This window comes from Neoarius graeffei, chromosome 7 (genome assembly GCF_027579695.1).
Source record: "Neoarius graeffei isolate fNeoGra1 chromosome 7, fNeoGra1.pri, whole genome shotgun sequence".
NCBI lineage: Eukaryota > Metazoa > Chordata > Actinopteri > Siluriformes > Ariidae > Neoarius > Neoarius graeffei.
In genome coordinates this window covers 4,802,702-4,815,366 of record NC_083575.1, presented here as the reverse complement: position 1 = coordinate 4,815,366, position 12,665 = coordinate 4,802,702, and the positions used below count along the sequence as shown (strand labels likewise).

Below are 12,665 nucleotides of genomic sequence, written 5' to 3'. Positions count from 1 at the left end.
TTACACATAATAATATGATGGCATATGTTACATGCAACTTGTAATTAATTAAGCTAAAAAATGAAGCGGTGTACAAAAGAGCTAAAACGCTGCGTGTTTATTTATTTTACTGTAAGTTTCATAATTGACTTTCTTCGGAGTTTGGTATCTGGTGTTTTTTCCCCAGACAACTAATCGCTCGTGTGATTCTTTGCCTTATTATTAACACTAATGCAGTTTATTATAAATCCTGTATCTGCTGTAAGTATCCAGCGTTCAGTTCTTTAGTAATCGTAGCATTAATACCAAGAGCAAATCATAAACATGACGTCTACTCTTTGACCTTGTAACTCCTTTCTGATTTATCTTCACCGCTATGTGATGCTGGCGTGATCATGTGCACATTGTCCTCCATGTGCACAGAGACCAGGTTGGAGGGCTGGCTGTCTCTCCCTGTGAGGAACAACACCAAGCGCTTCGGCTGGGAGAGAAAAGTGAGCCGCGTTACAGTCACGCGCTACCGTTATGCTCTGTACGAACCGTTGTTCAGCTTGAACCGACGCTGCTGTGTGTGTTTGTGTTTGCTGCAGTATGTTGTGGTGAGCAGCAAGAAGATCCTCTTCTACAACAGCGAGCAGGACAAAGAGCTCTCCAATCCCTACATGGTGCTGGATATCGAGTGAGGCTCGTCTCCTCCGTCACTACACCTCAGACAAACCCACGGAGTTCACGCTGGATTATATTCACTGCACAAGTCCAGTCCTTTAGTCCTGACAGCATGAAGAAGAACGAGACAAATATAGATCACACTGTTGCTTCGTAAAAGTGTTAATACTGTACTAATACTCTTACTGATAAAGGAGAACTGAAGGCAATTTTTTTTTTGTCAAAATTCTATTTATCTCATTTTATTAAATATAGGAATGCATTTTTTATAGCTATTTTGTTGCTGCTATAGCAAGTTATGAGTGTTTGAAATATGCTCTGTAATATATCAGTCCATATGTCAAAGCAATGGGCATAAACGAGATTCGTTGAGACCTGTGCGAGACATCGTAGGACGGAAGTAAAACGTACAGCGGAAATCAAAGTGACCAACATCTGCCAACGTTCCGTGTCCGAAATCGTTCACTCGTTCACTACTCCCTACTCCCTATATAGGGAATTACGATATAGAGGACTATACACTGCATTCCAAATTATTATGCAAATGACATTTTTCACTGGTTTTCCTAAATAAATAACTAAATGACGAGTCATCATAATTTTCAAGTCATCAACCGTTAGAGTACAAAGCAAATATTTTTGAATGAACCTTCCAATGATAACGGTATTTTTTTAAAAACTGAAAAACTGAAAATGCACTGTTCCAAATTATTATGCAAAGCAGAGTTTCAAAAGATGTTGTTCTTGTAAAGAACTGAAAGTGGCCATTTATGAAATTTGAAGCATTAGCAGGTGATAATTACTGGAATCAAAACCTAATTCAATCAAAAAATCTTACAGTTCAAGTTGCATTGCCGGATGTGTAGCTGATTCAGAGCACACACAGGTTTGTGCAGATAAAGGCACATTAAGAAAGGTTCTTCCAGATAAATACATCAGAACAAGAGAGTAAATGATAAAATACTATTACAAAGCAACAAACAAGTCACTTTTGAAGCTGCTGGTAGCTCTGGAGTCTAAGAAACACCAAGGTGTAGATATGCAGTTATGTATAAACCTTGTATTTGGTCATCCTTAACCAATGCTCACAAGCAGAAACGACTCCAGTAGGCCTAGAAATACATAAAGACTACTTTTCAAACAGTCTTGTTCACTGTTGAGTGCCCTGGATGCTCCAGGTGGATGGTTGGTGAATGACCACCATGTCCTAATAAGGCTACTACATCAGCAAAGAGGAGACAGAGTCATGATTTGGGCTGGAATCATGGGGAGACACCTGGATGCCTCCTTTAGGGTACCCAAATGTGTGAAAATGATGTTTGGGAAGTATGTTGAGTTTAAGACTGACTACTGACCACTTTATATCGTCTTCATGTATGGGCATGGCAGTGCACCATCTCATGCTGTTAAGAATACCTATGCACTCATGCATGTGGTTTTCTTGTATTTCTAGGTTGTTTCTGCTTGTGAGCATTAGTTAAGGTGGGCCAAATAGAAGGTTTCTTCATAACAACATCTTGGTGTTTGTGGGACTCCAGAGCTACCAGCAGCTTCAAATTTGAACTGTTTCACCTTTTTCCTGCTTTGTAATATATTTTAGCATATATTCTCTTAATCGAATGTATTTATCGGACAGAAACCTTTCTTAATGCGCCTTAACCTGCACAATTATGCGTGTGCTGTGAATCAGCTACAAATCCAGTAATGGAACTAGAACTGTAAGATGTTTTTGATGCTTCCAATTTCACAAATGGCCATTTTTAGTTCTTTACAAGAACAAAATCTTTTAAAACTCTGCTTTGCATAATAATTTGGAACAGTGCATTTTCAATTTTTTCAGTTTTTCAATTTTTTAAAAAATACCGTTATCATTGGAAGGTTCGTTCAAAAATATTTGCTTTGTACTCTAACGGTTGATGACTTGAAAATTATGATGACTTGTCATTTAGTTATTTATTTAGGAAAACCAGTGAAAAATGTCATTTGCATAATAATTTGGAACGCAGCGTACAGTGAGCACATTGGTAAAATGTAAAAACGCTTTCGGACACTAGTCCGTCGCGCTGGTATTTACGTCATTACTGTCACACAATTAAAACGTGCCAGATCAGTAGGCTGGTGGGTTTCAAAATAATAAATACATGCATGTACAGTGTTTTTGTGATAAATCCATATTATACTGAGTGCATTTCCCACATTAATCAATACACAGTACCTGCAGCTTTCAGTTCTTTTAAATCAAGGCTGAATACTTTCTTCTTCGCCGCTGCCTTTTATTAAATCACATTTCAGACTTTTAATTTGATTTCTTTCAGCGCGACCGCAATGCATGATGGGATATATTGCTTTGGTCAGTGACCATCGTTGTACACTACTTTTCATGATGCATTGTGGGATACTTTGAGTGCACTATACAGGGTGTAAATAATCCTCACTAAGGTTTCGGACAGCACTACAAAATGGCGTCCTCACTATATAGTGCCCTATATAGTGAGTAGGGAGCGATTTCGGACACGGGTTGTCAAAAGACGCGCGCGCCCTCTTTCGAATGCTGATGTAATCAGGCTGGAAGTTTTATTTGTTTTGATAGCAATCAGGAAAGTTTGAAAAAAGTAGGCAATAATCATCATTTAAACTCATTTTTGTGCAATATTTTGTTTGGAAAACAGTTTTCAAAATGGCGGCACTGACACCTGGCTGACGCTTCACGTTTCGAAGTCTCGCACAAGTCTCGTGAAGATCGCGCGGATAAGCGACGCCTGCCGTGGACCAAACGAACTAAATTCAACACGGCTAAAAACCGAATAGAACGATAAGTATAATATTTAATTGCCAATACGAGTCACGATATAAGGTTACTAAAACCGAAAACGTAATTAAATAACACGTTAATTAAGAAATAAAGCAAGTTTAAAAATGGCTTGAGTTCTCCTTTAATGCAGTTCATGATTTAAAAAAAAAAAACTACTATAGAGCTTGTACAGATATTCAGTATTTATTAATAGTTGTGATCTCTGTACCACTTTCAGTTAATTAGCACTAATTGAGGTTTTATCTGGGCGTGTGCATTCTCACACTTTTTTTTTTTTCTTCTTCTCTCTCTGTTTCTTCAGTAAACTCTTCCATGTTCGTTCAGTCACCCAGACAGATGTGTACCGTGCAGACGCAAAAGAAATTCCTCGAATATTCCAGGTGTGATAACAGTTCCTGTTTACGACCTGAACGCTCCTGATTAGCTTTCTTTGTCCTTTCTTTATGTGCTCTTCATGAATTAACATCAGAAAAGGTTACTGCGAGATTTTTAGTGCTGTCGGGGTCCTGCGTCATTTCCTGAAGCTTATCCTCTTCGCAGATCCTGTACGCAAACGAGGGCGAGAGCAAGAAGGAGCAGGAAGTGGAGCCGCTGCCCATCGGAGAGAAATCCAGCTACATCTGCCACAAAGGGCACGAGTTCATCCCGACGCTCTACCACTTCCCGACGAACTGCGAGGCCTGCACCAAACCGCTGTGGAACATGTTCAAGCCGCCTCCTGCCCTCGAGTGCCGCCGCTGCCACATCAAGTGCCACAAAGACCACATGGATAAGAAGGAGGAGGTGATCGCACCGTGTCGAGGTGGGAACCATGAGGCCAGGGCTTCTGCGCCGTTTATACACCAAACATGAGTTGATGATCTTTAAATTCTCGCAGCAATGCTCATATTGACCGTCCTCTACATCCTCGAAATGAAATGTTTTCAGAAGGTACAGTCATACCAGTGATGACCCTTTTCTGAGACGTTTATCATGATATGGAGATTCCATCACTGTCTGATTATATTCTGTCCACATTCACTGGATATGAGCAATCGCGCGCTCTGATTGGCGACTCTACTACTAGGATATCAGCTCATATACCGTGAGTAGAGAAAAACAAAATGTCGGAGTGTGTTGCTGAACCAACCGAGGATGAAATAAAAACTACTTGAAAACAAAACCCTGAAAAATTATTTTAAAAATGGCAACAAAATACGGAATAAAAGTATTTGACTGTCAGAACGTCTCCCCCCCCCCCAGAAGTTATCGCATTTTTCACAAATTACGACTGTCATTTCACCGGTTTGTTTACATTCTAAGCGGAAATTATTTTGTCTGACATTTTTTATAAAGTTTTTATTTCTAGAATTTGCAAAAAATAAAAATGCTCTGTTTCTCAATCCAGTGAATGTGGCAGGGATGAGAATTTTCCGCGGATCCGCGGAATTCCGAGTTTTTCCCGCTGAAAATGTCATTTTTGTGAAACGTGTAAATCCGTTGAGAGAATTTCGGGGGGGGGGGGTAGGGGTCGGCGCAAGGCGAGGCCAGGGTTCCCGCGGGTCCTTAAAAAGTCTTAAATTCAACTTTCGGTTTTCAAGGCCTAAAAACGTCTTAAATTGTTTGGAATGACTGGAATTTTCGAAAGGGAGGGATTAAATTTAATATTGGACCGAACGAGTGAAATGTCTCCATCCAGTTTGGGGTATTTTTTTTAACTGTAATTTTAAAAGTGACCCGCGCACCTTTTGGGGGCAGCATTGGTTCTGTTCATCTTCTGTGTGTTCCGTAGATCAAGAACTAACGTTAGGAGGCTACTGGAGGCAGCGTGGTGTGGTGTGGTGTGGTGGTTGTGGTGTGGTGGTTGTGAAGAGTGAAAGATGCGCAGGTAGCTTACGCGGGCGCTAGAAAGCGTTGATAATTATAGGAAGATGTCTGTTTAACGACAAGTGGTTGGGGGATGACAAATACCCCCAAAATAAGGAGGAGAATCGTTTGCGATAAAAAGCGCTGGATTGCACAGATGTGTTTAAAGCCGGTACCGCAGCGCTGGGGACATGGCGGACTGGGAAACTGGCTTTTCACGGACACGAGGCGCGCGCGCATGTGTGTTAGAGGTCAAGCGCTCCGGAGTGAAACACAGGGGGGTTCGCGCATGCGCACAAGAGTCAGGTGGAAAATGGGGCTTACAGGAAATAATAATAATGATTAGCATCATTTTTTTACATAATTAACATTTGTTTATTGTACCAAGTTTAATATAAATATATAAACAACCTTTATTTCAAAACTCAATTAAAAAGAACTCCAGAAAATACAATAATTCTAAATAAAGTACAATATAAATAATTTGTACAAAAAGTTTTTTAGTTTTATTACTTATCGTCTACAACAGTGTTGTTAATATAATAATAAGGATAATGTTAGCAACCACTAATAATAATTAGTAGTAATAGTAATTATTATTGATTATTAATCATTACTACTTATGAATTAGTGATTAATAAGTACTAGGGATTATTAAATGTTATAAAAGTAAGTTTATAAACGTTTTAAACCATCACTGAATTTGAAAACATTCTCATATATAAATAATGTGTGTGTGTGTATATGTGGGAAAGTTGGCAGACATTTCAGAGTTTTTTTTTTTTTTTTTTTATAAATGTCCCATTCTCATCCCTGATGTGGATAGAATAAAACTGTTATTCCACTCAGTCTGGTCGTACACTCGGTGCTACGCGCCTCGTCGGCTATCAGCTCATGTACGACTTGATTTCGTGGAATAATTGTTAAATGGATCTCCCGGTCCCAGTGAGTCTTGGCTACTCAACGTGTTTCCTCCACATTTTACTTCAGTTAAAGGACTGGTCTCAGTCTTCTTTCGGCTGATGTTTATTTGAGGACCAGTGATACTAATATTTAAAAAAAAAACACTGATGATCCGATTTAATTTCTCAAACATGTCAAAGATACAAACTGGATTTCTACATTTCCTCAGCCCTCGCAGTTTTATGCTGATGGTTTTTTTTTTTTGTCTCTCCAGTGAACTACGACGTGTCCACGGCGAAGAACCTCCTGCTATTGGCGTCGTCTCAGGAGGAGCAGCAGAAATGGGTCAGCAGGCTCGTTAAGAAGATCCCGAAAAAGCCTCCAGGCCCTGAATGGAGCCATCGCTCGTCCCCTCGCGCCCCCACTAAAGTCCAGGCCAGCCAGTCGATGAGGAGAACCAGCCGCCAGCTACAGGCCGGGAAACCCAGGTGAGCAAACGCACCCGAATCTGCGCTGTCCAGTGTTGCATCTCATTGACCTGGATCATGTGTAACATTTCTCCTAACCTCAGTTCAGTGACGAAAAGTCGCAGCCACGTAAACCACGTTCTTACTCACGTCCACTCATGAGCCTCCTGACACCAGTCCGAATTCAGACTTTTTTTCTTTGAATCTATTTATGACCATTTCTTTACAAATGTAAAGGTATAAACCCTGATAAATGTGACTCGAAATGGATGTTCCAGTTGTTGGTTATGTAGTGCAACTCTGTATGATACACACAGGACTGTGCAAAACTGCATGGAGCCCACAGCGCCCCCTCCAGGCAGGGAGAAATTCATCCACCACAAGGGTCATGAGTTTTTGCCCATTCTCTACCACTTCCCTACCACGTGTGAAGCCTGCGCTAAGCCCCTGTGGAACATGATCAAGCCTCCCTTGGCGCTGGAGTGCCAACGGTGCCAGATCAAGTGCCACAAAGACCACATGGACAAGAAAGAGGAGGTTCTTACGCCGTGTAACCCTGCCAGATTCAACCCCCAGTTCGCCGCCGGGTGACAATTAACTGGGCGGGGTGTTTTTGATTCTTTATAGCGAGCGCTAACAATCGGAAATGACCTGGAGCTCAAGTGGTCTCGGTTTTGCAGTTTTCTTTAAAAAAAAAAAAAAATGCATGAAGTTAAGGCTGAGATTCAAAACCGTGTCTTGTTTTGGCTCCAGTTCATTTTTTTCTGACTTTCACAGTTTCTTAAAGAAGAACTCGTCATCCATGGCATGCCTTTTGCCACTAACAAACCTTTCTGTTCAATCCAGCATCCGCAATGAAACCTCCTCCATGCTTGGGGCTAAAGCCGAGTTGCTCGCTAGAACCTGATTTGAAGGCTGCGTCACACAAATTGGAGTAAAGGAAGCGATTACTGTTAGTCAAGTCTAATATTTTTGATCAGTCTTCCTAGATTTGATTTTGATGTTCCTGTACAGCCTTCAAATGACGTTTATTGAGCAATCAGACTGGTAGCGTTGCTGGGTTTGGCATTTTAGCGATAGGTTCTTGGCTGCAAGTTGGCAGAGAACTTAAACTCAGTGCTGCTGCTCCCTTTGATGGTTCTAGTTTAAGCCAATGGGACAACTGTTATTATATTATATGACGTGAATCTGAATTCAGAGAGTGTTATTATGGATATTGTTCACTTTCATGCCACCAGTATTTGGAAATGGTTTATTCCTGTGTATCCCAGTGTTCCAGCTGAAAACCCTCTGAAAGTTGACACTCAATACTCTCTGTCTGTCTTTAAAGGTTCTCGGCATCGACTGTCAGGACGTTTCCCAGACTGAGGAAACTGAACGTTCTCCGTTGTTATCTCAATGTTGTGTCGCCTGTCTCATGAGAAATTTTAAAGGAAGTTAGCTTTCTTTAGGGTCTTCAGATTCATGTTGTTTAGCTGTACATATCTGCCAGGTGATGGTTGGTTACATTGAAGAAACGCTTGGACTGAACCATCAGAGATTCTGTCGAGAGGGGCGGGGTGGGGGTGGAGGGTTGGTTGGTGATGCCTCTCTGTGTACTCAACACTCTTCCTCCCTTTCAGGCTTCTGGATGTGGGTCTTGAGGACTGGCATTGGGCTTTGGATGAGGTCCATGATGATGATGATGAGAATGAGAATGAATTTAATGTGTAAAGGAGCATGCAGGGTTCGAATCATGGTAACTCCTGAGTGGATGATTGCGAGTGTGGCTTTGAAGTGGGTGTTAGGAGACGGAGAACCCGATCCGGTCCAAACATCCTCTCTTTCACTTTCAGGCTAAATGAGACGAAATGCGCTTCCTTCACACGTTCACTGCGCGCTCCATTTCCAGTTTCAGTCCCAACGAAAGAGAGAATGTTTGTTTACCATTGGGTGTTTGGCTTGTCTTTCTCTCCACCTGCTTTTTTGACCTTCTAACCTTTTCACCCCAGCCCGCCCAGGTCGGGATCCCCAACCAGGAGAAGAGAGGACTCCAAGAGCCATCTGAACAAATGACTTGCTTGTTTTTGTTTTTCTGTTTTACTTGAATTTTTTTTGCCAAACTTTTTATTTATCACATGACAAACCCATGTGTCAGGCTAGCTAAATATCATTCACGATATTGTGTTTAAAAAAAAAAAAAAAGTGTTGTACTGAAGCAGTATCCTGATTCATTTCAGTAGTTCTGTTATGCAATAAAAGTTAGCGAAATGGAGTGTTTTGCGTTTGCGTGATGAGTGCATGCACGGCGTGGTGTGTTTGTCGTGTCGTCGTCTGCAGGCATGTGCCGATATGGAAGTTTTGGGGTTTTTTTTGGCTATTTGTGAAAATTTTATGCTAAATTATTACTCACTCAGGTGTGAGTTTGAAAGAACTGTGAGATTTCCGTTTGAAACTTGCAACACGTCTTCGCTAAATTTTGTTATGAAAATGCAAACAGAAAAACAGTGTTTTACTTTGTTTGCTACAGAAACACAACGAATTAGCAAAGTAGCTTTGGACCCGATGTCTGGTGGGATGCTAAGCTAACGTTAAGTCACAAGCTGTTGGCGTTCCTGTTGAGTTTGATGTATTTCTTAAATTCGGAACCAGTTTCCTGTCTGTACAGCTGATTTGTGTGAAACGTTTACATTCCACATATATTTATTTTCCTGGACTTCATGAAATATTACGAATATTGGCACATGCCTGAGTGTGTATTATTTGTTGGATGTTATGGGATAAAATGAAAAATGTGGTGAGACTAACTCGTTCTTTCTCTCTCCCTCTCTTTCTTTCCTCCCCTTCCTCTCTTTAGCTAACCTCACTTTGGGAATGTGGTGTAACTTCATGCTGAGGTTGGGCTCTCCTGCTTTCACACCAAGAACTTAACGTTTTTATGTTTTCATCGATCCAAACTAGCGAGAAAACGTTACGTTACCGGTTTTGAGCGTTGCCGTGTAGGGATGTCTCAGAGGTTTCCCAGGACCTTAAAAAAATCCACAGAGAACCGTGAGAAGATGAGTCTATCCAAATCTTGGATCTTCAGCTCCAGAACTTTTTTTTTTTTCTTCACAAAACCAGAATGCAAAGCACTCAGATGGAATGAAGCACCAAAGGGACACACTACAAGACTGTGGAGGAATCTGTGAGTTGTTGTTCTTGGGTGGGGTGGGGTGGGGTGGGGTGAGTGAGGGGGTGGGGGGACTCGCCATCCTGTCCTGGAGATAGGTGTGTGCCCAAACTTGTGTCACGGTTTTACGATATCATCACAATACATCAGCGAAGTATTGAGTCTGGTAGCTTTTTAACCTTTTCTCTGAATTCTGATGGATAGGATCCGTGTGTTGTGTGCAAACCAAGAACCTTGTAAGATTTGTTCAGGTGTTCCATCTCAAAAAGGAACCTTGATGGGCCTTGAGAAAAATGTCGGACTCTGAAGGGTTATTTGGTTGTCCTTCTGAAACTGGGTTTCAAGTAGAACCTTTTTGGCAAACTAGGACACAATAATTATCTAAAAATAGGGATCTTTAGAAGACTTTCCTACATACCTGTCTATTGGGGACAGTATTTTGACAGACAAGAAACCTCAGAGATACACTCTTAAAAACGTAGAACTCTTCCAGGTTCTTTGTTTGTTTGTCCCTTTGGTAAAACTTGTATTTTACGATTAGAAGGTGTTCCAAGTAGAACCTAGAATCCTTAATTACACAAAATAAGGTGTTTTTGGAGACTTTCAATGGTAACCATCTAATGGGGCAACAGGTAAGGAACCCTGGCAGACTCGTGGCTCCACTGAGAAAATGCAGAACCGTTCAGGGTTTTTAGTTTGTTCCTCAGGAAGAGCACTTATAGGTTGTGTAGAAGCTTTCAACAGAATATATTTCTGTATCAGAAATGGCCCCAGAGAGGACGTTTTCCCACAAGCTAAGAAACTTTAATTATCCAAAGAACCTTCTGAAGAATCTTTTTGAAGCACCCTTTTTTCCCTCAGAGAAAAAAAAAAAAGTTCATCAGCTTGTCTGAACATGAATCCAGAACTTCTGTCTTTGTGAGTAGAATTGAGATAACGACGCCAAGACCAAGGACACCTGCCATGCAGCTCGAAAATAAATTGGCCAAAGTCCTTTCAAAGTCCGTGTCTTGAGAACGTGCAAATCCTGTCCAAATTCTCTTCAATGGAATGCCATATTGTGAAGCATCCAGGGTAACAGTATTGATCAATATCATGATGTATCGTAGAACCAGTTGGGCACACGCCTCATTTCATCCACCATGGAACTGAATGCACATCGATTGACAAACTTCGGACATCGGATTCCAAGATGGACTGGTCCAGTCTGTGCTTCATGGTCTCCATAACTGTCTCCAGGACTGTAGTATTTGGTACTTTAACACTACATTATCAGAACCACCACACACACACACACACACACACACACGCACGCGCGCGCACACACATTTCAGTGTAAACCACACCCATTCTTAACGGAGGGTTCAGTATCTAAACCTGTTCTGAGGGCGGAACGTTCTGATCGGTTAATTTCAGCATGAGTCTGACAACGAGCCACAATATCTCCTCAAAAGCATCCGAAAAGAAAACTCGACAGCTCCAGCGACAGTTTATTCAAAGCGTGGGGGGAAAAAAAATTCCCAAATCCCAGATGATTTTGATTTGTTTCAAACGTAACCTTTAAACAGTTTATGAGAATTTATTATAACGAGTCAGAAAACTGCCTCGATTGTGAGAGAATTATAACTAACTACAATAGTAGCTATATAATAGCTAGCGATGTTATAATAACAAACGGATGATTTTGTCGTTTTGTTGACTCGTTTTGATTTCTCGTTAACCGTGATCATTTAAAGTGACCTAAATTGACTATTTTGTGCCATTTCAAGTTTGTAGTTTAATACGTTTCTGGCCACATTTTATTTATTTTAAGTAGGCGGAGCTCAATTTGAATTGACTGATTGATTAATATCAGTTTAAAATATGTATAAAATATAACACATTCCCATGTGAACACTTTAGTTAAAAATGTCGATCTGGAGGTACAAGTTAATCGTGGAGACGAGATGTCAAAGTCGCGTCACAAATTAAATTAATTCAGTTATTGGTAATCGCAATAACGATGTGACCATTGCGAGCACATGAGGCATTTAATATTTAAGTTATTCCACGAAATCGAGTCGTACATGAGCTGATAGCCGGCGAGGCGCGTAGCACCGAGTTGTCTATAAGCCGTGTATGACGAGATTGAGTGAGTGGAATAACGGTTTTATTCTATCCACGTTCACTGGATTTTGCGAAATTGAGCATTTTTATTTTTTGCAAATTTGATAAATAAAAACTTTACACAAAACGTCCGACGAAATAATTTCTGCTTAGGATGTAAAGAAACCGGCGAAGTGACAGGAGCAATTTGTGAAAAATGCGATAATAATAATAATTCTTGAAAAATCTTTTTTCCATATTTTGTTGCGCTTTTTTGTGGTTTTGTTTTCGGGTAGTTTTTATTTCGTCCTCGGTTCAGTAACACGCGCCGCCATTTTGTTTTTCTCTACTCACAGTATACGAGCTGATATCCTAGTAGAGAGTAGCCAATCAGAGCGCGTGAATGTGGATATAGAATATTCGTAATTACGCTCTGAACCTGTTCGCAGGTTCATTTTCCGACAGCAGCTTCAAAGAACGGAGAAATCCAGAATTATGTTAATTCGACAAATCGGAATTCAGTAATCGATGTGCAAAGAACGAGAGTTCCTGTTATCGCTAGAAATGGGTCACGTTCCTGAGGACGTCAAACTCCGCCTCCTGTCCGTGGTGGTGATGTTTAACCAGCCGAGTCGTTTCTGCCCTGAGAGGAGGTTTGGGTGAGTGAAACTCCTACGAGCACTTGACACCTGAACACACACCTGAACACACACACACCTGTGAATGTAAAGCCTGTGTGAAAAGGGGGGGGGGGGGG

At 41.0% G+C, this 12,665-nt stretch overlaps 1 protein-coding gene across 4 annotated transcripts in view; it reads left to right on the top strand.

Annotated features, from left to right (window-relative positions):
• rock2a (rho-associated, coiled-coil containing protein kinase 2a) overlaps positions 1-12,665 on the top strand; it is an 82,960-nt gene extending 70,295 nt beyond the window's left edge. Inside the window, exons 27-32 of one of the 4 annotated variants that reach the window (XM_060925184.1) lie at positions 403-473; positions 570-658; positions 3,759-3,837; positions 3,998-4,259; positions 6,480-6,693; positions 10,933-12,665. In XM_060925184.1, the coding sequence (XP_060781167.1) occupies positions 403-473; positions 570-658; positions 3,759-3,837; positions 3,998-4,259; positions 6,480-6,693; positions 10,933-10,975 (758 nt within the window). In that variant the 3' untranslated portion in view covers positions 10,976-12,665. Of the gene's footprint in view, positions 1-402; positions 474-569; positions 659-3,758; positions 3,838-3,997; positions 4,260-6,479; positions 6,694-6,989; positions 8,927-9,508 lie in introns of those variants that run through there. The other 3 variants (XM_060925185.1, XM_060925183.1, XM_060925182.1) reach the window with 3 other exon arrangements.